Below are 24,008 nucleotides of genomic sequence, written 5' to 3'. Positions count from 1 at the left end.
CTTCACTCTAAGAGGATTATGAAAGCATGTCTGTGACATTATAAAAACATTTTAAAAGGATGCTCCTCTGTGTTAGTCTGCAGATTGATTTCACTCTCTCTCCTTAGGTTTCTTTCAGACTCTCTTCTAGTTCATGTTTGATTTATTAAAAAAACCCCAAACAAACTAAAAATAATCAGCAGCTGAACAACACTGGGTTGTTCTGCAATAACAAACTAGGACAGGCTGGGAAGGAAGGCACTGACACGCAGTCATAGCAAGAATTCACAGTTAAAAAAATCCAAGAGGATTTTATGCATGAACCTTAATAAGGCTGTTTACAGATGATGAAACTCTCCTGTCAGCATCCCTTTAAACTTTCTCTGTATAAATATCAACAATCCTGCTGGACAATTGGCGAGACGTTAGGAGGCTTATGGCATGCTGTGCTGTAAAGCTATCTAGTTTTAAAGAGCAAATGACTCATTTAATAGATATGGTTCTGTTGAAAGAACATTCTTCAGAGCTTACTAAGAAGTTTAAACCACATTAACATTAGAAATCAATAAGCCAAACCACTGTGGACTACTGAGGTCACGGTTAATAAAGAACGACTTCAATTTTATTTTCATATCCTGTTTTTGGTCTAATCACTTGACCTCATTTTAAAATATGGTCTGGGTGTAATTCACCATTCCACACAAAGAGACTGATTCTCTTCCCAGTTTTGCTCTCTTCAGTAATTTCTATTATATTAAATCTGATTTGCACCAGAGGAACTGAATACAATTTCTGATATTTTTTAAGGAAATCAGCAACCCAGCTTACAAAGCACAGCTCGATTTAATGGTGCCATTTGGAGCTTTTCTGGCTACATGATATACAGTTTCTGTTGGCTATGTGACATAAAAATATGTAGGAATGAGCCCATTGTTTGCTTTCTCCTTTGAATGGCAGATTACTCATTCCTCATTGTCCAAGCTACGTAGACTGCAACTGATGGAATGGCATTTCCCCCACTGGAAACAAGGTTGCCTCTGGTCTATATACAGGCTAAAAGCACGCTGAACATATTTGTATATTAATTGGAGCTTATGTTGAAGATCCCCTACTCATACACAAGCATTTCAGCAAACAGGCTTTGACTTGTTCAAATATTGAGCCACCCTTTCTAAGCTTTCTGACAAGAGAAGCGACAGAAAGGATCAGCATACAATATTTGTACCTTTACAGAACCCTATGTATTTCCTAAAAAATGAAGACATTGCAAGTCTGAAGGAGCTTTTTGTTTTGTGCTTGTTTTTACTGAACCCCCTACTGAGAAACTCAGTTCTTAGCAAACAAAAGGAAGACCAACAATCCAGAAGCTGTGCGGCAGAAGACAGACCGTCAACCTTGAACATAAACAGCTTAAAGTCGCACTAGTGCTAGAATATACTTCCTGAAGCTCTGGTTTTACACACAGGAGAAACATTGCTTGTTGCAAAGAAACACTGTGCTTTGGATTTGGGAAAGGAATATCCGTCATCTTGAATAGAATGTCTATGCAGAGGCAGAAACACAGCACTGACAAGAATGCAGATACCTCAGGTTTCCACCAAAAAAATTCCTTCCGAAAATATTATCTATCAAAGTTGTGCCTGAGTTGAAAGCAAGCTGAAACCACAGTATTAGTGGTAACAAGAATCACAGATGACCAGACTACTATTTGCTACTGGACAGCCCTGGGGTCATTCATTTATTCTATTATTAACAGGTCTTGTCACCCAAATAATCATACATTTTCATCCGTCTCAAAATAGGAATCAAATTTAAAAAGGAATGAGTTTCTAACACTTTAAATTTGTGTTCGGTATAACCAAGCCCCCACAGCTTAAATTCAGTCACAACTATCTGAGTTCTGCAAACCTGCTCCCAGGTCTCTGGTCAGGGCTAACACATGGGTTTTCTCATGGTAAGCTCACAATTGTTTTCTGGGTTCCAAAGAGTGGAGTTGGAAAACATAAAACAGGTTGTGAAAATTTCCTATTCTTTTGAAATTCAAGTCTTTGGACATAGAAGCATCAGTCAATATATTTCCCATGATTATTACCGCTGCACTTCACACATCCCACTCCCTGACATGGCATGGTTTTGCCTCCTTACTTTCCCATAATCACTCCTCAGAATTATTTTAAACACCTCCAGCTATCTTGTCTAGACACAAGGGCACCTGAATTGGTATCAACAGCATAGTCAGTAATTTTAAATTTTTAAAAAAATTTAATGACTTTGGTCAGAAAACACTCATCTGCTGTTTTTTAGCTTTTGAGATTTAACGATTTATCATCGTATAGGAGGAACACAGGAAAACATGAAATAGATGTACAGCATTTCTGCAAACACATGAGTGTCCTTCCTCTATGAGCCCCAGATTGCTCCAAAGAGGACAAGGTCAATATGACTGTTGAGGAGCCCACCTGGCCCAGGCAGCTGCAGACTGAGGTCTGAAATGTGGGTTGAGCTCTGTGCAAGACCCTGGGACAAGAGGCCAGGCACAGCCAACCTCTAGGATAACAAAGGTTGTTATCCCATGAAGGCCAGTGACACCAGCCAGGTGATAGGACACTGAGAAACACAGCAGGAGCAGGAATTGCTGACCTTTGGGATAAAAAAGGAGGTGAAGACTGGTGAGCCAGTGAGATGGATGGACATGGAGAGGGAGGCAGGAGCCAAAGACTAGGGAGGAACTGCAAGACTTGTGCCCAGGTAGACTGTGAGGGGATAAAAGCTCAGGGGGCCCATCGTTGGGGGTCCCTCCTCAGAGGCAGCAGATCAAGCTGTGTCTGTGTTGCTGCACTGTGAATAAATGACTTCATGGAATGAGACATCTGAGACTCTGCCATGGGAAAGCTGGGGCTGAACTGGTGAGGAAACCTGGTCTGACTGTGAGTGGGACGTGTGGGGAGCCAAGTGGGGCATCTGTCAGCTCCCTCGAGCCACCCTTTTGAAGGGGCTTCGGTCCCAGCAGTGAAAGTCACTGTCCTTGGGAGTGTGACTGCCAGGGATTCTCATGAATGGGCAGACTGGGAAGTTTCCTTAACAATGACCACTCCTAGAGTAATTCTGTGATGCTGTGTAGCTAAGAAGCCTTTAAATAGCCATGGTTAGTGAGGGAAAATAAAAAATGAAACAAAGGATATAATACAATTTCCCTTGAGAACTCAATAAAATAAATGGGATTCCATCACTATCTTTGAAGCCTTCCAGTGATTTCTAAACTAGAATGCTATGAGCAATTTGGTCTCGTCATTCCATTCCTTGGTTCTGCTATGACCTTTTAAGACAGTGCAACAGCCAGAGATGTTGGCTGTCTTTCTGAAAGGAGAATCAAAATAAAACCTAAAAAAACCCCCTATCTTCCCCTCCTACCCCTTCCCCTCCCCCCCTCCCCCCTTTTTTTTTTAATTGCCTCCTTGATGAAAGCTTTGGAAATCTGCTAGATACAGTTATTATGGAAATACGTATTCTTGATTGGTTGTTTTACCCATGAGTCTAAAATGTCTTCAGAAAGCTAGCACTGTGTAAGACAGCAATTGACTTCAAAGTCTGCAAAAATGCGAAGATTTACATTGGCAAGACTGGATGAAATCGTACCAGCCTTACTTTCTCTTCTGTGGCCACTGGAGGAAACACAGCAAAATGCTTAGGCCCTGCCACTCTATGGCTGGCCAGACCAGGCACTTATTACAGAACTTTTCCTTCTGCCATTGGATTATCCATGAGAGAGAATAAAGGCAACATATTGAAAGAGAAAAATAAAGGAAGTGCAAGGAATCAAAGGAAAAATACAAGCTGTGTGCATGGAGAAAAGAGCTGAGACCAAGATTTATATTTGCTTTTGAGTTGAAAGACATTATAGTCTTTGCTGTGGAAGAAAGACGATGGGATAAAGAATAACTTGTTTTGGCAATAATTAATGGTTCTGATGGCTTCAAACTGTACAGTACAAATTCCTGAGTTTTACTGACTTCCTTATATATTAGAATCAGTCAGCACAGAGTTCAAGAAGTGCTGCAACAACATAATGTACATAGCAATTCTCTTTTTTTCCATACTGAAAATTGTTTTCCTAAACAACTGCTCTACAATTGGCTAGTTTACATTACAAATATTCCAAACATTTTCCCACATTACTGGATTTTAGGCACAAAAAAAGATGAACTATTTAGAGAATTTATATCGAATAACACACAGAGGACTTAAACAGCTTCTTTATAAAGCTATCACATGCCTAAACCAAATATGACTACCCTCTCAGGAACAGAAAAATACTAGAAATTATCCCTTATGTTTGTAATAGTGGTCTCAGAAAAAAACCTCTGCATAATAAAATACAGTGCACATTGTGATAAGTGTCTCAGTAAGGATCCCTTCAGTAAAGATCTGCATATAAATCTTGGTATGTCACTTCTTGGGCAGAAGCAGAACATTTTGTAATTTTGCTATGGTTAGTGTCTTTCCCTCTTACAGATGTAAACATCTGCATTGGTCCATATTTGATTTTGGCACCTCAGCACTGCACAGCATGGCTTGTGGTGCTGGGAGCACTTTGTTGACATTTTGAACACTTCCATATTACTGTTTTAATTCAGATCACAAACACATCTTTGAAGTCAATTTCCCAATAACCCCCACTTACTCGGCTTCAGATCATACAGAATGGTCTTAGAGCACAGAGCCTTCAGACAGAGCCAACCTAACATGATTTCAGCCACTAAAAAGCATCCAGTCACAGAACTGGACACGGAAGAGCCTGAAAGATCCCCAAAACCTGGGTCAGCAACATCCTGAATTTTCCTAGTGCTCCATACTTGTTGCTCACCTAAATGTAGTCTTTGCCTTCATGTGTCTAAACCAGGCATTTTTTGTGAGCAAAATGCTTCCAAGAGGATTATTCTTTAAAAACCCAGTTAATTAAAATACCCAATTAAATGTCCTTCACCTATGCCAAAGCTGTATTATGGTCTCTGATAAACATTGTATTTCCATGTCATAAAAACACTGAAAGCCAGACTAAAAATCTTTCCCCATGGTGAAGGTTAATTAAGGAAGAACCATGTGCCCCCAACACAACTGCTTTGGTCAGCAAAAGAAATAGGAGATCTGTAATCAAAGTTTTCTGTCACTTTTGGAAATCAAATATTTTCCGTTGGATGGGAAAACCAGAAAAAATTACTACTGAAAGTCCTTTTTTGTGCGCATAGTTGTAACTGCTGGTTTTCAATAACTGAGATAAAGAACTAAAATGAATATTGGACTATAAACTCTTATACAAACCTAATAGTGTCCCTTCAGAGCCAGCTTACCCTCAAGTTCATTTCAGTTAGCACAGCTTTTCAAGGGGAACAGACCAATCCGCAGAGAAACGTGTTCACAGACAAATTGCCCAAGTTGTTCAGCACTGCTGTTTGGCAAGGTCTCCAGCCAGATGGGTTTGCTAATGACTTCTGTAAGGTGCTTAAATCAGAAGTTAGTGTAACACATGACTGCCATGTTTAATTACCCTGTTAATACAGCTTAGTGGATACTGTTTGTTATGTAAAAGTCAGAGTTTTTGATGAAAAGTACAATACAAAATGGTCTTTTTAATTTCAGTGTAAGGATACCAAAGACTTGATTATCTGCCCATATACAACCTTTCCTAAGAAGAGTCTCTCAGAACAATTGTTACAGCAGTTACAGACATTTGTTCAATTTATAAAACATTCCTCAGCCAATGTGCACTAACAATGGACATGGAATTTTAGTTGCATGAGTTGAATGCATTTTTAAATTATTCACCAATTTTCTATAGGTTTGCCTGAATGCATTCAGCGGTCAAGAGGAAACTGGGATATAGCTATGATCTTGAAATGTCTTTTTCCTCAGGGTTACTCAAATATGCTCATTAGCTTAATTTCATTTTGCAAAGGTGTCCTTTCTTGGTGTAGACTTAAAGCTCAGTACTGTACACAAAACATCTCACATACGCTAACACTGCAATCAAATCCGCAGTCACTGGCACGAGAAGATGGCAAATTATTTCCTGCTACAACTAACATAAGGTAATATGAAGAAACTAGACCTCTTTCGAAAATTTTCTCTAGGATGTATTTGTCAGTAAAGAAGGATTTTTTTTTTCCTAGGCCACTAATCAATGCCTATGAACAGCCCAAACAGCTTTTGTTCAGACTGGTGAAGCCACCTCCTGGGTTCCAGGACTGGATGCACCAAAGAAATTAACTGTGATAATGGTGGCAACCCTTCCTTGGTAACAAGGGATCCTGACAGCTCTGAGGTGTTGGACTGTCTCTGGATGGAGAGCCCAGAAACTGGGCTGAACGGAAACCTGAGCTATTAGTGGTAAGAATGATTACAGATAATACAAGATAAAATAATTCAGGTTTAGATTTTTAACATTTATTAAAAAAGCAGGATGTATGTTCATTTCAAATTAAACAGTTAAAAATGTTAAAGCATACAAACAAATCGTGTACTAGCAGCATCCAATTGTTAGAATTTTCTAGAACTCCTCAGTACAGTCTTGGCAAGCTCAAAATATTACAACTTGCAACCAACTGACCTCACCATAGTGCAGATAAAACAAACTTTATAAAAACAACAATTTAAGGTTAAATAAGCTTAAATAAGGTGTTAAATACAAGACACTTGATCAAAGCTTCTGTACAAAGATAAACAAATTTGGCATTGTACAACTGATTGGCTGGCTCACACCATACATGATTTCAATAGTTAAGCAGTGTGACTGTTTAGCTGAACATCAACTATACAAAAGTAAGTGAAGTTGGGAGTGGGCTAACCCCAGTGAGCCATTTACAAGGCATGTGTATTTTTAGAAAATCAGAACACTGTTTATATTCAGGCACCATTTGTTCCTGCAAATAAATAATCTCTAATGCATCTGCATCCAAACTAGTGTTAAACACATCAGTGCTAACATTTTATAAACACAGCTCTGTGACTATTCACTATACCTCCATTCTTATTGCTATGACAATGTGGACTGTGGAAATAAAACTACTGTACATACAAAAAAATAGAGCACCTTTTAAACATTAAAGTATATGTCTGGTTATTCTTTTTATCTTACAATACTGAAGCCCAAGCTAATTTAAATTGCTTTAACATCTTCACCAGCGCACCTGAAATGCAGGAACTAAAACCCCAAATATTCCTCTTCAGGCAAGCCCCAGCCAGAGCAACTTCTAAAAATGTCTAAAATGACACTAAGGATTTTTTACATTCATCTGCACACAAACAAATATCTGCTATTCTCTGCTTTCTTCATATGAATTTAAAGTTCGATTGCCACAATTCTCTCTCCTTTTCAAATGAATAAAGCTGGATAGAGAATGTAGCAGAAACACCTAAAATGGATTGTGAACACAGTGAAATTATTACCCCGCTAATTCCAAAGATACAGCTGTTACGTTGTTCAAATAAGTACTTTGCAGGGCCCCAGCCATTAGGATTTTTTGTCTATCGTATTAAAAAACCATTCTGTAAATTTCCTCAGTTGAGCGGCTGCAGTTTGAGACTCCTCCTGAAGTCTCATGTTATCTTGTCTCAGGTGCTGTACCTCTGCTTGGAGAACTGCCTTGTCCTGCTTTTCCTGGTTGACAAAGATACAAGTTGAGCAAAGTGAGTAGTTGTGATGACAACGTTTATTTTTGTTGTTAATATTTCTATGCAAGTCATAACAGCTATATTTTGCTGAGCTCCCTAATTCATTCTGACAACTGTTAACTGAAAGTTAATTCCCCAAATATGCTCCAACTACCTCATTCATTCCAAGAAAATACTGCAAGCTAAAAAGAAAACTAGACGTTACTTTAATAGAAAAATTAAAGACGTTTACTCCATTTAACAAAAAAAATAAATCAAGCATTAAAAGCATAAGAAGCTTTTAGCTATAATAAATCATACGCGAGAGCCCAAGTTGTAAGTAATTGACTTCAAGCATATGTTTAAGGAAGAAAAATACCTACTTTCAATATTTTTCCTTACGTGATTATTTTCTTAGCAAAAGCAGCCTCATTTCTGTTATCCTGGCATTGTCTCCAGCTCAGAATTTTGACAACAAATGAGGCACACATCAAGTCATTGCTAAGTGACCAAGATAAGACAACAAGGATGACAAAACCAGAGTGCTAACTACTTAGCAATGGTGCCCATGTCCATATCCCTATCCTTTCCTAAATCCAAAGAACCATAAATGAAGATAAAGTGTTTCCTTTTTTCTGGGGTATGATTATTTGTAGGAGAGTTGTTCTGGAGTAAAGGCCTATAAACTACTTAGCCTCTGGCCAATTTCCTCACATAACTCTTCCCACAGGACCTTCTGCACCTCAGTGTTCTGACCAGCCACTGAGCTCTACTGTCTTGTTTAGCTGATGTACTTCTTTCAAGCCCTTGATGATCTGTGTGCAAAAATAAAACTACTAAAACTGGGGAGAGGTTATGGTGCTAATGGTCTCTTACCTTTCTCAGGTCAGTTTGTAGCTGCCGGAGGATGACTTCCAGCTGGTTGACTTTTCCAGTCAGAGTACTTGGAGCATGTTCCCTGTAAAGTAAACCACTACCTTCACTCTGAGTCAGTGAAAAACATTTTCTTCCCAGCTTTAGCAGAGTTACAGCTTTAGTAATAGTAAAGGAAACCAATCAGTTTAGGCATAGTTAGGAAAATAGAGACAAAACCAGCATCAGTAAAAGGCTATTACTAGAACATAAATCCAATCCTGCAATATCTGAAATATGACACTGCTTCTCATGCAGATCAGGCAGAAGTTATAATGATTTTAAGAAGGAATGTTTTAGGAATGATTTGCGCATACCCTCACAGTGCAAGTCACACTCACTGATCCATGGTGTGCAGGCACGTTGGTTAACAAGCTGCTTTCTGATAAGGACTGTACTAATCTCAAGCAAGATGCAGCAACAATTACTGCAAACCAAAAGAGCTGTAAAGAGTTCTTTTGTCTGTTGTGCAGTAGTGTCATTTTCAGTAAAGGATAAACCTATGGCTTAATGGAGACAAATATTTTGTTTAAAGGTCAAAACACATAAAATATTGCCACAGGTTAATCAAATGCATGACTGAAGGAAAATACAGTGAACAGCTTCTATTTCCTGAATGACAATGAGCACTGTGGCAGACAGTCTCATGTACATTATAGATGCAATTAGCCACCACGTGAGTAATTGTGTCTAAAAGAGAGAAGGTGAAGAGAGGGGCTTTACATACAAAGCTGAATCAGCTGCTTCATGCAATTGCACGAATCTGACGGGTTTGCTGTGGCTAAAAGGGGAACATCTTTAAGAGTCTTTTGCAATCCTTACTGATCATTAGCCTGGGGAAAGATGTGGACTTAGAAGTCATTACAATAAATGTGCTTTACCATGTAAGCAAGCTAATTTGTGTAAAATTGGTTGAAATTAAAATGCGATCATCTAACAAGCAAGAAGACTTTTCCCTCCATTTCCCATTCTTCCATTCCTGCAACTGAAGAGCAAAACTAATCAAAGATGTGTTTTCTATTAAAGAATGGTGGTGGGCAGATTATAGTGCTGAATCTGTATAACAAGAATAATCTTTAAATTAACAAGCAGACTCCATACAGCAGGATATGTGGAGAGGGAAAAACAAAAATTGTCCCAGGGTGCTGGGAAGAATTTGAAGAATTGGGTAGTTTGGCATAAATTCTACAGTCCTCCATTACAGATTATCTTGATTAATTTACCGCTGTATAAAAGAAAAATTATGGGTTTGCAAAGAGCAAATGGTTGCAAAGGTAGGATAGACCCCGTTCCAAGGTTTGAGACATTTGCTGCAGATCAGGTTATTGCATCCTACAGAGTTGAGCTCCTGTTATTAGTTTTATTAAATGAAAACAGAAATAAATGTAACAAAAATTATTATTGTAGAGGAATACAGTGAGAAATTTGATTATCTGAAACTCTGCATCTAACCTTGATCTGCACTACAGACCTATTAAAGTGAGAGAGCTTTCTCTGACTATACTACATATTTTCAAGATAAAGCTTCTCAGAAATTGATTCGAAGAAACAACATTTTTCAGAATTAAAGAAATTATCAGTCAAGGCAAGTCTGCCATCAAACAGCTGTGAAGCATGCATACAGGCAATTTGATTTGCAACATTAAGAGAAAACCTTTCCTTAAAATACCTTTGTAGGAAATATGCTTTAATTCTGACATACCCAGCATCCTCAAGAAAATCTTTTCCATCTGGGGGACTCTCATCCAAAGGTAATTCTTGTGTTCCTTCCAAGCCCTGAGCTTGCTGCATATCATTCAAGGTGCAAAAAGATGCTACTCTCTGATCTGTAAAAAAGTAACATAAGGATACATCTAAAACTGGACAAAATGAAAGGCTATATTACAGCCATTATCCTGGTTCAGTTAGCGAAATGGATGTAGGCTTCTACATCTCAGCTTTGAGGATAATCAGCAGATGTATGTACCAACTAGCTGGCTTCCCCACACCTGCATCCAAAGGCAACCCCAAAGCAATTTTTTATGTCTATCAGCAGTATGACAGTTTTGTCTGGACCACATAATGCTGATACGAACAGTAAATTGGTCTTAATGAAACATGCAGAAAACCATTTTAGAATGACAATAATAATTCAGCAAAAAGATTTGCAGTTTTTCCATGGACTTAAAGCCCATGGAAGATTCCTCAGAAATCTTCGCTGTTCATTTCATACAGCTTTACTACCTCAAGCATTTGCAGAAGCTGATGGTAATCTGCATACTTGAAAACCAATAAATTCACACTATTTTTATCAATTGAGTTTTTATTATAGGTATTACTACGGCACTCTATTATCTGGAGTGAATTTCACTAGAAAATAATCTAACAAGCACAGATGTAATTACCTATGGATATACAGTGTGGTTGCCAAAATACATCAGTCACCACATAATAGAAGTATGCCATGCAGATCATCATTGCACAGAACAGGAGTAAATGATGCATTCATTAGGATTTAATTTGTCTTCTTTAAAAAAAAAACAACACCAAAATCCATATTCTGTGGAGATTGATTTAGCTTATTTCTGCCAAACAAAATCCATGTCTGTAGGCTTGTATGAATTCTGGTGACAACATGCCTGCCTTGCCCTTTCTCCCCTTGCTCTGCCACCCCACCAGGCCCAAAGCTTGCATTATCATGCAAACGTGCAAACATAGGAAGTATTAAAAAAAGTTTACAAAAGGCAAAAGTCATCAATCCCAGACCATCACCTAGAAACGGCGTGTGATGACAGAACGGCCCAAATTCTTCATCTGAGTCAAAACCTGGAATAAGATTTAGAATGTTCCTATAAACAAGACAGTCCATCTCCACTGGAGCAGCTGGGCACTCACTCCCTCCCCTGCCAGGCCATTTCTACACAACACCAACATTACAGTAAGCACGAGGTGTCACACCCCACGTCTCTAACAGCAACACCCAGTATTGAGACACAGCATGGCAACTTGGCAGGGTACATGAGAGGACAATCCTTCAAATTCTTAAGGACACAAACAGTGAATACAGGCCAGATGTCTTCAAATAGGAAGGAAAAGTCCTACCAAACAAAAATAGGAAATCACTAAAAAGCTCTTTGTCAATTTAAAAAATCCCTTCAGCATAGCATAGATTGTCAATTCATTCTATAATACAATGAACAAAAGTTGCATGCCTTATTCTGTCCAATTTCAAAGACTGCAGCTCATTTCCTCTGCTTTTAGCCTGATTTCTGACTACTGATGCATCTCAGCAAATATGAACATGACTTTTCCATATGTGCTGACAATAAGGTAAGAATATAATTTTAAATGCATAATCAATGACATCATTTACAGATTTGAAACCTACTAAGTTAAATAGATTTACTTAGTAGGGATAAATTAAAATTAGTTTCCCAGATCAAACGCACTATGCAGGCCAGAAACAAGACAATGTAAACAAGCAGTCTGAAGTAGATAATTATTGATTTCAACTTCATACTATTAACTTTTTCATTACAACAGCTGGTTTTTATAAAGAAAAGTGTATTTGTGGTATGGTGTTGTGGACCTACATTCTGCTTCCTCCAAATTACAGGGACCCCTCCTATTCAATTGAAGCAATATGTACATACTAAACAGAAGAAAATACATGTCAATCTCAGAGCTCTTATTTTTGACTGAGATGTCCCTGGCAAACTCCAAATAGAGCCCACCCATAGAAAACTATTTGCAAAAAATATATTGGTCTTTGCATCAAAAATTTAAACAATTGACTTAGTAAGACCAAAGATGAGACAATTTTTTTAAATTTTAAATTGTTCTTATTCACAGTAACAGAGTTGTACAGTGTAACCACTGAGAATTTGAATCTCGATTTTCATTGTTCCAGACTGCTAACAGAGGCCAGAAAAAACTTCAGGCAATTTTGATGTACTGGAAAGCAGAAAAGGCTAAAATAGGTATAGAGCATTAAGTCACTCTGTCATTGTTAAGGTAAAGTCTACCCACAAACATTCACTGACATATGCATTGAAGCAAAAAGAGGCATGCATGCCCTACAAATAACCAAACGTTAACTATATATTGTCATTTTTTCTTTTTCTAGCAGTCTAACACACTACTTCGGTTAAAATAATTATCTGTCATGCTAAATGATTCACTTATTTCTCATTATATTATGTGTAGCATTACATTTAGCTATGAAGATTTTAAATCAAAGTATTAAAATTACATTACTTATAATAGCACAGATGTTTCTGCAAAGATAAATTTGCATTAAGAAACACTGCATTTTGATTGGCACCAGTAGACGTTCATAAAAATCACCTGGAAACAAATCAGGAATTGAAACCACCAATTTTAATGAACAGGGACATCAGAAGGACTATCTTAGGCTATTAGTGCTCACAATATGATTTATCGAACACTAAACAGCTTTTTTAAAGCATAATAAACCCAGTTTGAAGTAGAACAAATAGTACAATGTTCTATTAATAACAATATTCAATATTGTATTTGTGTCAGTTCCCTTTTGTAATTACAGTAGCAGGTATAGACATCCAAAAACGCTTCTTCTTTTGGTCCCCAAAACATGGAAAAGATCTAAAATGTCATCAGCAACATAATACATATGTTGAAGGCGAGTCCTTCTTCCCTAACTTGGAGATCTATTTGAAAAATACTACAAAAAGAGAATACAAACATTAATTCTCTTATTTTCCCTTCGTCTTTTCTGGGATTTCTCCTTTCTCAAATTTGGCTTTCCAATTTATTCTATAAATCCCCATATCTTTATCTTTACTCAGTTGAACATACTTTCTTTTTTTGCTTCTTTAATTTTTCTTTCCAGTTCTTTAAATTCTGCTTTTTCACCCCTACTGTCCTCCTTCTTTTGCTGTACAGTCATACAGTCCTATCTATTTTTTATTGTTTGCTTCAGGGGTGGATACAAAAACATTACAACAGAGTGATTTCCATCACATCAGCTGCTCCCTGGTTACTGTCTCTCTGCAGTTCCCAACAAAATAAGAGAAGGGAACTGGAAGTAGTCTATCGATGTATGACAGAAATGGAAGGACTCCCCTTGCTACTGACTGGACTGATGTTAGCATGCATGCAAAATATCCTCTCTGGAGAAATACCAGAGTCAAAACTATGTCTTGCTAAGGAAGGCAGTGCAGAGTGTTAAAATAATGCTCCACTGTGCTCCAGCTTACAGGTGCTGACCCTCCACAGAGGCAGCTCAAGCAAAAACCCTTCCCTGATGCAGCTTCTGGAGCCTGTGGAGTTAGTGCATGCACAGCTCCCCATTACACTGTGAAGACCCGTTTTAGGAATAACAGAAGATTTTCAGAAAAAGTTTGAAGTAAATATTCAGCTTCCCACAAAGGCTCTTGTCAAGCAAATGCAGTAAAATTAAATCCTGACATAGTGAAAAGCATTGTCACCCTACTTTCAAGTAAAAACAAAACAAAAGAAATAAATAAAAAAGAAAATAATAGCTTCTTCCACCCTCATGGACCACAGTTTAAAAACTGCTGTTCCACATGGGACCAAGGCTTCAGTTGAGTAAAAGCTAATACTAATAAACAACCTTGTCCACTCTTCTTCTGAGACGAGGAAGAAAGTGAAAAAAACTACTGCTCTTGTTACACCCATAAGTAAACTTTGAGTATGGATGATGGCAGCAAAAATCTTGCTACTGAATTTGATTCTTAATCCAATTGATGGCAACAATATAAGCACCTAAAAAGTCTACATCTAACATTAATCGAGATAGAATTGCTTTTTAAGACAGACAGATGAAAGGCCCACATTAGGGATGTTGAACTGATCAAATTATATAAATTGTCAACACAGAATCTGGAGAAATCACAAGAGAAAAACTCTGACCTTGGAATCAGATTGGTAATCCTAATAAACTGATAGTAAGAAAAGACATTGTACAAAGAAAAAATTAAAATTAAATCTAGTATCTAGGTTCTGGAAGAGAACACAACTTCAAAGTATCAGGCTGGCAAAGTCAGACTAGAGGAAAAACTCTAATTTCACAGATTCAGTATTAAAAAGTTATTATGTTTTTAGTGGTCCTTTCCAGTGAAAGTGGGGGAGCAGGTGTTTGCTTACTTTTGAGGTTTTTTATATGGACCTATATGAAATGTGATCCCATTTCCAGCCAGTTTAAAAAAAAGATAAAAGCAGCTTTATATTCAGAAGTGGACAAACTTTAGAATCATCCACTCTCTTTTTCACATTGATGGAATGCAGAATAGTAGTTCCAAGCTATTTTTAAATAGAAAGTTGAAGCAGCTTCTAAGTCAACAACATTAAAATACTTATGAAAACTGCACTGTTAATTCATATCCAACACATTCCCTTTCAGTGATCTTTTATGACATGCCTATCAGTTATTCTTTTTAAAATAACTTTCAAATTGCAAGACAGGATAAAGTTGAGTAAGGGTTTAAAAATTCCACTTCTTGCAAAAGTTTCTAATTGCAGCACTATGAATTTAGTCAAAACATTGTATAAATCATCTAACATATACACAGATGTCTCTACTGTAGAGTCCTAAACACAAAAGAATTATATTCCTTCATACAAAAATAGGTTAATATTTACTACTCAAATTCTTACAATCCAATAAGCAGCTTCTATCTTACAACTCAGACCGCCAATTCTTCAGCATTATCTACAGATTATCTAAGTTATCTGCAATTAAAACCCAACAAGTGAATACCTTTCCTCCCTAGGATAGAGCACTGTGGGTTAGCTATCTTGTTCTACTTCTCATTCTCAAATTCAAATGTAATTACACTTACATAACACTTACCAAAGTGAAATTATTTTCATCATGATACTAGGTAGTAAAAGGAATGAAAATCTATTAGTTCTCAAAGACAGCTAAAAATACAGGAGCATAGCTGGTACAGAATGATCTTTCACTCAACTGAACTGAAAATTTTTATTAGCATTTAGAAATATTCTTCAAGTACAAAGTTGCAGAGCTAGTCATTTACTGATTCAAATCTTTTTTCAGTAGTTTAAGATGTCAGTAACAAATATCAGGGTGTTCCCTGAGCAATCAAACGTAGGAATGCATGGGAAGAGCTGTCAAGATTCTCAGTGTCACAGTATTTCCTGCCAGCTACCACAGCCATGTTTGAGTAGTATTGAATAGTAATGAATTCGCATACAATTAATCAGGTCAAGAAATGATACAGTTCTTCAAATTCCTAATCATTGCTGTTGGTTTGGGTTTTCACAATGCCACTTAAATTAGTATAACAAGCAGTTCTGAAGAGCTTTTGGTGAAAGTGAACTTTTATCACTTCATACTGTGGGAAGGCACCAGGAACCAGAAAACTGATTTCCAGGGTTTAAAAAAGTTTAAAAAGACCCAAATCATTTTAAAAAAGACCCAAATCACTAACTTGACAACCAGTTTTCACAAAGTTAAGACCTGTATCTTATACAATGATGACTGTGGTAATGTCATCCTTATTCACAGATTACATTCAGTAACTCAAGCAACACCAGTTAAGAAACATCAGACATTTTAGGACAGCACAGCAACCTAAAAAAACACCTCTCAAACAAGAGAACACAAACACTCAACCGTGTATATTCATATAAACACTGAAACCAGCATCCATTTTCTCTGTTTAGACATTAAGTGTAAGTTTAGCTCCCGGAGGCGGATGAGGTTTTTTCCATGGTTAATCTGGTTCCATAATTTAATAAAGCAAACCTGGTCTATATCCTGCATCTCAAGTCCTGCTACTGGAAAATATACTGTACATTTCTCCTGGTCTTCAAGGGCTTATGAAAACTGAGAGGGACTGCAACACCGTTTGGACTACACATGCCGGTTTATAAACACAACAAAACAAACCCAGGGAAGTGTTACTCCCCATTTCATTTTAAACATCTAACTTGAATGCTTTGAATCTCTCCTTCAAATAATTGATTTTTCAATTCATTACAGAAGGAACTCATCACTAAAGTGGAGGAATTGCATCTAAAGCGGATATAGAGAGTAACATGAAGACCCAAAATTTCAGGGACAATCTTCCACACTGAGAATTGATACTGCCAAAAGAACTAAAGGGCTACAGAGGCAAACACTGGATTTTTGTAATTCAGAATGTGGCTATACAATAGATATTAAAAAAAAAAAACAAAACATGTTTGTGTACTGAACATTGATCTTTATTCAAATTTTCCTGTTACCTTCAAACGCTCGTGCAGCATCTACCAGGTGAGACCAGTCTAGCCCTGTGGCAGTGTCTGGCAGGGGCATCAGGCCAGGATCATTGAATTTGGCTTTATCAGATAAGGACCCATCTGAGAACCAGAATTCATCTAAACAATAAACAAAATAATTAGTCTTCCTATAACAATTATGTGCAATTAATTTTGAAGCTACTATAATGATCTGTAAAAAATGTATAAGCAAAAAGTGCTTATCTTCATTTCTCTTGTGTCTGTCTTTTCCTGTTCAATACTCAGTATGCGTGGAACAATTTCTAAATGCTGGCAAAGTAAGATGGGAAGGTTTTAAAGGGGTTTTTTTGGTGCCGCTTTGCACATGACATGTCCCTCACATTTTCGTACGGACACTGTGTGAGTAGGCAACATCCATTCTAAAGCATAGCATATTAAACCTGGGCACTGAGCACAAAAGTTGCTAGATACACAAAGTTATATTTGTGAAACAACATGCAAGATATTTACATGCACAGTTTTACTCTGAAACGGAAAGTATTCCTGTTCCAGAAGCAATTAAAAAGAATCATCTGCTTTTCTTTTAATGCATTTGTAAATTCTAGCCTATATCCAAAACTCCCTTGGACATTGAAAATATTACCCTATTAGTTTCACATTTGTAGCTGTATCTCTGAGGATGTAAGACTTGTGTGTGATATCAGAGTGAGCTGTCACACATATACTGTACACAGATCATATATTAAATGAAATGTATACACTATAAATTGTTCAAACAAACCTTTCAGCTATGCAGACTTCTAGAATGTACCACAAACATACATTTTAGTAGAGGAGATGCTAATTTTCATAATTTTTTTGAATAGTTTTACATTTTCCTAATCTGTCTAAAGCAATCTTCACACTGAGCAATGTAAACATGTTAAAAAGAATACTGAACAGATACAGTTTCTTAAAACTGATCATAAACCAAAACTATTATTTGCAATCACATTTCATCTTAACCATAAAGCCAGAAATGGAATATAATAATTTTATCACATAGTATAGTCAGGCAAAGATAATTTTTGCTTCAAATATATCCGCTCCAATTAAACAAAAAGGTCAACATAGTAATTTTTTCCTCAAATATTTCAGGAGGAAGTTTCCATCTAGTTATTCCAGTGATTTAAACTATAATATGTAAGACGAGTATTTTTTTCCAGGAAAAGGCCAAACGCAAAAAACAATGAAGGAAGAAATGCATTCATACAAGTGGAAGATACATTATTGTTTAAGGAAATGGCATGCTGTCATTTTCCTGAAATTAATGTCCCTTTGACTTAAAGATTCTGACCTAAAAATCCAAAGAGTGTAGGTTGTTACAAGCATTCTACTGGATAGAGGAATGATTAAAGCATATGATATGCTCTATGCTTTGCATAAACCTTGCTTAAAAAGAATACAAAATATGAGGAAAAGGAAAGTGAAGGAGGCTTACAATCCTCTGTCAAAAATTAGGAGTCCCTGCAGAAGAGGTGGAAATTCTCTTTACTCTAGAATTTATCTTGTTACACTTATATGAAAGATGCAGTATTGTTACATTACACTTGGAAGTGGCTTGACAAAACTCTGTAGAAATGTCCTTCTCAATACCTCTCTCCGGATGTAAAAATGGTTGTTATATGAAATGGAAAATACAATACAGACATATATTCTACTTGTATATCTGTACTAAGATTTTATTTTCGGTTCCTTATAAACAGACATAAAGCCTTACCTAACGCTACCTTTGTGCAAGTATACTGACAGCTGAAGTCAGAGCAGTCTCTGAACTTTTGTATATGACTTGGGAATTGTAAGAACCTTATTTATGCAAGTACAAATGTTTCATACATCCCTGTTGTGGAAAATAGACAGAATACCTTACTTGAAAGACTGGCAAGCCAGCTTTTGGTTCTAGACCAGCAGGCAGGCCCTAAGGGACAGTCCTTGCTTTTGTCTGATCAGCCTACAGAGGCTGATTGTGAAACCTGTCAGGAAGAAGCCTGCTCCCAGCACGATTCTGCTGGCTTTCCAAATTAAAGTGTAGGAGTGATGTATTCACCAGTAGTCATCCTTCATTATGCATTGTCTCTGTGAGAACCTCAGTTCACCTTAGGCTGGATCCTATTCAGCCCTGACAGAGCCACTCAACTGCAGAAAGCCTGCCAGAGTAGAGATTTGAATATTGATAGGTCTGAAAATGCAAGTGCTCATGCTGATGGCTGAAATTCTAAGTGGAATAACTGAACAAGCGTGAGTATGCCACCACAGAATAATTCATTTTCCAGACATAAATTGTGTTCTTCTGCAATGGGGCAGGGAAAAGAGGGGGAAGAAGAAAAAGAATAAAAATACCAAACAGGAACTCCACTGACAGAGGTCTTTGAATTTCAGAGAGTATTGTCTGTATTCCAGGAATGCTCCAGGTGAGATAAATTATTTCTAGCCTCCTGTATTTGCATTTCTTCCCTGCTTCTCTTACGTTGCTCTTGCCTCACTCTGTCTGTGTATGACTGCCACATCAGCAGCTGCTGCCTGTTTCCCTTTTTGATTTGTGCAAAGGTGGCAAGTGATGCTTAAGCATGCCCACCTCCGTGTGTCCTAATATCTGTATTAGGAGGATATGCCTAATCTAGCAGGCCACTACTTTACTGCACACAAGATTGACTTTTGAAGCAACACAGTTTCCTCTGAGGAAACATTTTCAGTGTTATCTTCAGTTTTAAAGATTATTTTATTTGCTGTACTCCTTTTGGCACAAAATAATTGATCTTGTAGTTTCTGCTTCTTTCAGTTGTGTCACTTCCTACATTTAGGAATTTTATTTTTTTTTATTATTGATGCATAAAAGTATAAAGCATTTTCAAGAGTCCCTATTTTCACCAAAATTACGTGGTCAGTTCAGTTTCCAACACAGCTCCTGAAATTGATGGTTATTGGTCCTACATACATCTGTATTCAAAGAGCAAATAGTTATGCAGAAAGAAGGAAGATTCACCCAACTTAACCTCTTTTACTTCCAAGACAATTATCCTGCTTCAGCTGGAACTGCTACTGTTATGCAGAGATTGGAGATCATGAAAAAACTATCTGCTAAGTACTGCTTGCTTACTGTGCTCAAACTAGACATGTCATTTAACAAGTAGATTCTCTCCAAAGCAGCTGCAGGTGAAGAAATATATCAAATCTCATGCAAATGTGAATCCCACTCTCTGTGGGATGTCTGTTTTTCTTTCCTGTAATCAGTAATTACATCTCTATAGTCCTCTTAAGCAACAGCTTCTGCCTGCTGAAACCTTCCCTTCTTTAGTATTGCCTAGGGTTGCCCAAAGTCCCCCTTCAAAGATGCCAGCCTGCTCATAGGCTCTTGTGGACATGTGCTCCTGATAAGCACTGTTTCCTTCCCTTCTGTTATTGAAGATAGTTGCATGTTCTAATAAGGTGAACTATTCACTGTGAGAACAGGTAACAGCAAACATGTTCTCCTTCAGTTGCGTGAATTAATCAACGGCCTTTATCTGCTTACTGAAAAACTGATTTCCAAATTGCTACCATTGCACACCACCAACACACAGTGATGCTCTTTCATTTTAATAGTGCTCCTTATCAACAAGTTTAGTTGTGGATTGAAGCTAACATGGGTAGTAAGGCAGTTAGAAGACAAGACTTCTGTCTATGAACAGAGTTGCAGAGACAGTTCCTGCACTTCTGGCAGCCTTTTCCCTATGACATGTACAGTCTGAGAACTTTCAGAATTTGTCAGTGTATCATTGTAAAATATTCCCTTCCTTATAACCCTCTTCACTGGAACTATCCTGCACCTTAATCCTTCCCTCATAGCACAGGAACATCCTGCCAGTTTTTCACTTAGGGCATTTTTTTTCCCCTCTCTTTTTGTGCTTCATAATAGAGCGGATCATGGTGCCCGCAATGTCAATCAGATTGTCTCCATGTGTCTCCCTGGGATCCTGACTTATGTTACTACACTAGCTCAGTATCAGTGGTTCTCATAGTTTTCATTCCTTCCCTGCTCATTCACCTGCCATGAATTTGCAAGAAGGGCATAGATTTGCACCTGCACCTGCATGTTAGAATCACTCAGCATGAGCAGCACTGTCACAGTCCGGGAATCCTTAATGTCCCCAAGGTAAAATTCAAGAGTTCTTAGCTACATGAATTCTCCTTCTTGGTTTAAGTTAAAAATAAGATAAAATTAAGTGATATTTCTACATTTGTGTACTCTTCGCAATCAACAGCCCTTGACCATCAGACTGCGTTTCAGGCTTTACTGAAAGCAAGTCTTTTTTCACATCACTTCCCCCAGTGATAAAACAATAATTAAAAAGTCCTGTAGCTTCACTTTTCCCATCATCTTCTTACAGTCAACATCACACATAGATAAACTTCCTATTTCTATATTTGCATGGTCATTCTGTCTCATGATTCTAATTTCCCAGTAAACTGAAACCCTTCAGGGTCACCTATTACTCTTTGGTTTTGGTGCTGCCTTGCTTACCTATTAATCACACTCTTTTCCATGTTAGAGGGGTCTCATGAGATTTGGTGCTGCCACAGTATTTCATGCTGGATATAACGTGCAAGAATATACCTTTCTAAAATTAATTTCAGCCAAAGCCATGCTATTTCCACTGGTTTCTATGAACATTAAATATCAGTAAAATTAAAATGCTTTGAGATCACATACAAAAGACATTCCTATGACAGGATATGAATCCTGATATCTGAAACTATAACCTCATGTTAAAATTATACCACATCACTGCTGTAGAATGTAAATACCTACTAGGCACTGACTACAAAAAACCTTCCTAAAAAGACCCAAAGTTAGCTTCTTATATGGAGATACTGACTAACCTTATTTTTGAAACATAGGTGGGCAAGCCATTATGTGGTTTTTTTCAGAGTGTAATTACAGATAACCAATTAAATCTTCCTTGAAACAAACACCACAAAAGATTCGATATAGCTGGCATTGATAAGCACTTTTAAAATACAGAACCTGAAGCAGAAAATAGAGGTTGCATATGAAAACAGCATGAATTGCCTTGGATCAGTTTTTGACTGACAGGATACTGATTTCATAGGGTTTTTTTCCAGCTATGTATATATATAACTTTCTGTATCTAAGAAGCAGCAAGAATGAAATATTAGGTGTCTAAGACAGAACTAATACAAAATGCGCTAAAATATCACTGCTGGAGGAGCAGTATAAAGCTTGGATGTACACAGTTAATTGCCTTGTGCCAATCTCCTGAAGAAAAGCAAGCTGTAGATTTGATCCCATTGCATGTTTACTTCACAAGAAATGGCTCTAAAAAACAAGGCCTAACATAATGGAAAACAAAAAAAGAAAACACAATCAGGATGCCTAGCTCCTTCATAGACTACAAAAATCTACTTAATTCATCTTCAGTGAAACAAAATGGATCTCCATTTTCTATGTGCAAAAGAATAGGATCATCTCAGATTAAATTTATAGTAAAGAGTTTCACTCTGATAGAAGAATATCTTTAGAATGCCAAAAGGTACACCAAGCATGCATTCCCATGTGAGGCAGGAGTTTAGCACTCATTTGAGATACCAGTTTAAAATTAACCAGTGGTTAGTGACCAAAACTCAGTCTCATACCTGAGGCCACTCTAACTAGAAAAGTGTTTTGTACATGAAACTTATTTCTCAAAGTTAGGAAATGACTGCTAGTTCCTGAAGGACATGATGAATGACGAAGCCCTTTTTATTGCTACTTCTTTTAAATCATCTGGTTGCGTTCACCTCAGACATGGGCCTAAAATGTCCTTAAAGCTTTCAAGAAATTCACCCACAGCTTCTTAACTGTGGACTTCAGAGTCCACTTTTTTTTTTTAAATTGCAGTCAGCTGTGATGCAATATTAGAGTAGTTAAAGAAAAGAGGGGTTTTTTCCAGATTGCGTGTCAACTCCAGGTGTCCACTACATGTCAGCCTAAACTAACTGAGAAGCATATATATTCAGCATTTTTGAAAAAACAATTCACTCTTATTAAATAAACAAATATAGATATGTAATCTCAATTTGCATATCTGTCTGTGTAGATTTGGGCTTTTCATTCCATTAAAAAAAAAAAAATTACTACAAACTTCACAGCTCGTCCTGGAATTATTGCAAGCTAAGCATACAGTAAAGGTCTCACTTATGAAAACCTCACAAGTATAAAAACCACATTCATAAAATAGTTTTAACTTAGGACCTCAGACTACTCTTTTGCTGCCGTTAAAAATGAGGTGTCATTTGTAAAACTTTTACTAATAGGTTAAAAAAAAGTATCAGCAAATTCAATTTGGAAATTGAAGTCAAAGTCAACATTTATTGCCCATTTCCTTTTACGATGCTACTAAAAGGATCATCTAAATGAAAGCTGTTCCACTTAGCTGTTATTTCAAATATATTTGCAAATATTTCAATAATTTGAGTGCACATAAAATTTAAAAAAAAAAACCAAACCAGGTCAGCTTGGCTTAATTAGGTCACCACAGAAAAATAAAATGATAACTAGAAATATCTTCAGACAAAGTTTTTTCCTACCACTGGTCTCATGAAAATTCTTTGGGAAGTAACGTGAATGCTGTCTCCAAACATGATAAATATGAATTGAAAACTAATGGCAAGCGTGAGCATGTACTGTTGGCCAAATATTCTTTTACTAGGACAACTAGAACATTGTTTGACATTTCTTAATTTCACCTTGAAAGTGAAATCTCACTTAATACTTGGTGATTCGTTTGAGTTTACTACAAGTATTCCAAACTCAGCAATGACAGTGACAATCACTTACTTCTCAGATTTCCCATTCCAGGAGTCAGGCTCATTCTGGGAGGCAATGTGCTGTGATATGGTGGAGTAGTGCTGAACAAGATATCATTTGGCAAGGCCTGGTCTATCATTGAACTTCGAGAGCTGGCATAGGAAGATCCTCTTCGATTGCTACATATACTTTCATCAGAGAGCGTGCGATAAAGTGTCCTCCGTGGGGAAAGGTTTCCATAAAATGAAAACTAAAGATAAAAATAAGAACCCATATTGCTGGTTGAAGTGATTCATACAATCATATCCCATCATCGGTTCTTGGGAATGTTTTTCTGGACAAGCACTCTGGAATTCTTGAACTAATACAGAAGGATCAGAGATTTTTCTACCATATCAGATCTACTGGGGCCTCAAAA

At 37.2% G+C, this 24,008-nt stretch overlaps 1 protein-coding gene across 6 annotated transcripts in view; it reads right to left on the bottom strand.

Moving 5' to 3' along the window:
- Nucleotides 1-6,398: 6,398 nt before the first annotated feature.
- Nucleotides 6,399-24,008, bottom strand: part of SIPA1L2 (signal induced proliferation associated 1 like 2) — a 99,422-nt gene continuing 81,812 nt past the window's right edge. For 2 of the 6 annotated variants that reach the window (XM_017745328.1, XM_008643286.2), the window contains 6 exons: nt 23,621-23,840; nt 16,771-16,902; nt 11,290-11,343; nt 10,241-10,364; nt 8,503-8,584; nt 6,399-7,633 (listed from right to left, as the gene is read on the bottom strand). In XM_017745328.1, the coding sequence (XP_017600817.1) occupies nt 7,487-7,633; nt 8,503-8,584; nt 10,241-10,364; nt 11,290-11,343; nt 16,771-16,902; nt 23,621-23,840 (759 nt within the window). In that variant the 3' untranslated portion in view covers nt 6,399-7,486. The remainder of the gene's footprint in view (nt 7,634-8,502; nt 8,585-10,240; nt 10,365-11,289; nt 11,344-16,770; nt 16,903-23,620; nt 23,841-24,008) is intronic. The other 4 variants (XM_017745331.1, XM_017745342.1, XM_017745346.1 and 1 more) reach the window with 3 other exon arrangements.

The sequence above is a fragment of the Corvus brachyrhynchos genome, unplaced genomic scaffold, assembly GCF_000691975.1.
Source record: "Corvus brachyrhynchos isolate BGI_N302 unplaced genomic scaffold, ASM69197v1 scaffold70, whole genome shotgun sequence".
Taxonomy (NCBI): domain Eukaryota; kingdom Metazoa; phylum Chordata; class Aves; order Passeriformes; family Corvidae; genus Corvus; species Corvus brachyrhynchos.
The sequence above is the reverse complement of the archived record's forward strand: the minus strand, read 5'-3'. Positions and strand labels throughout refer to the sequence as shown.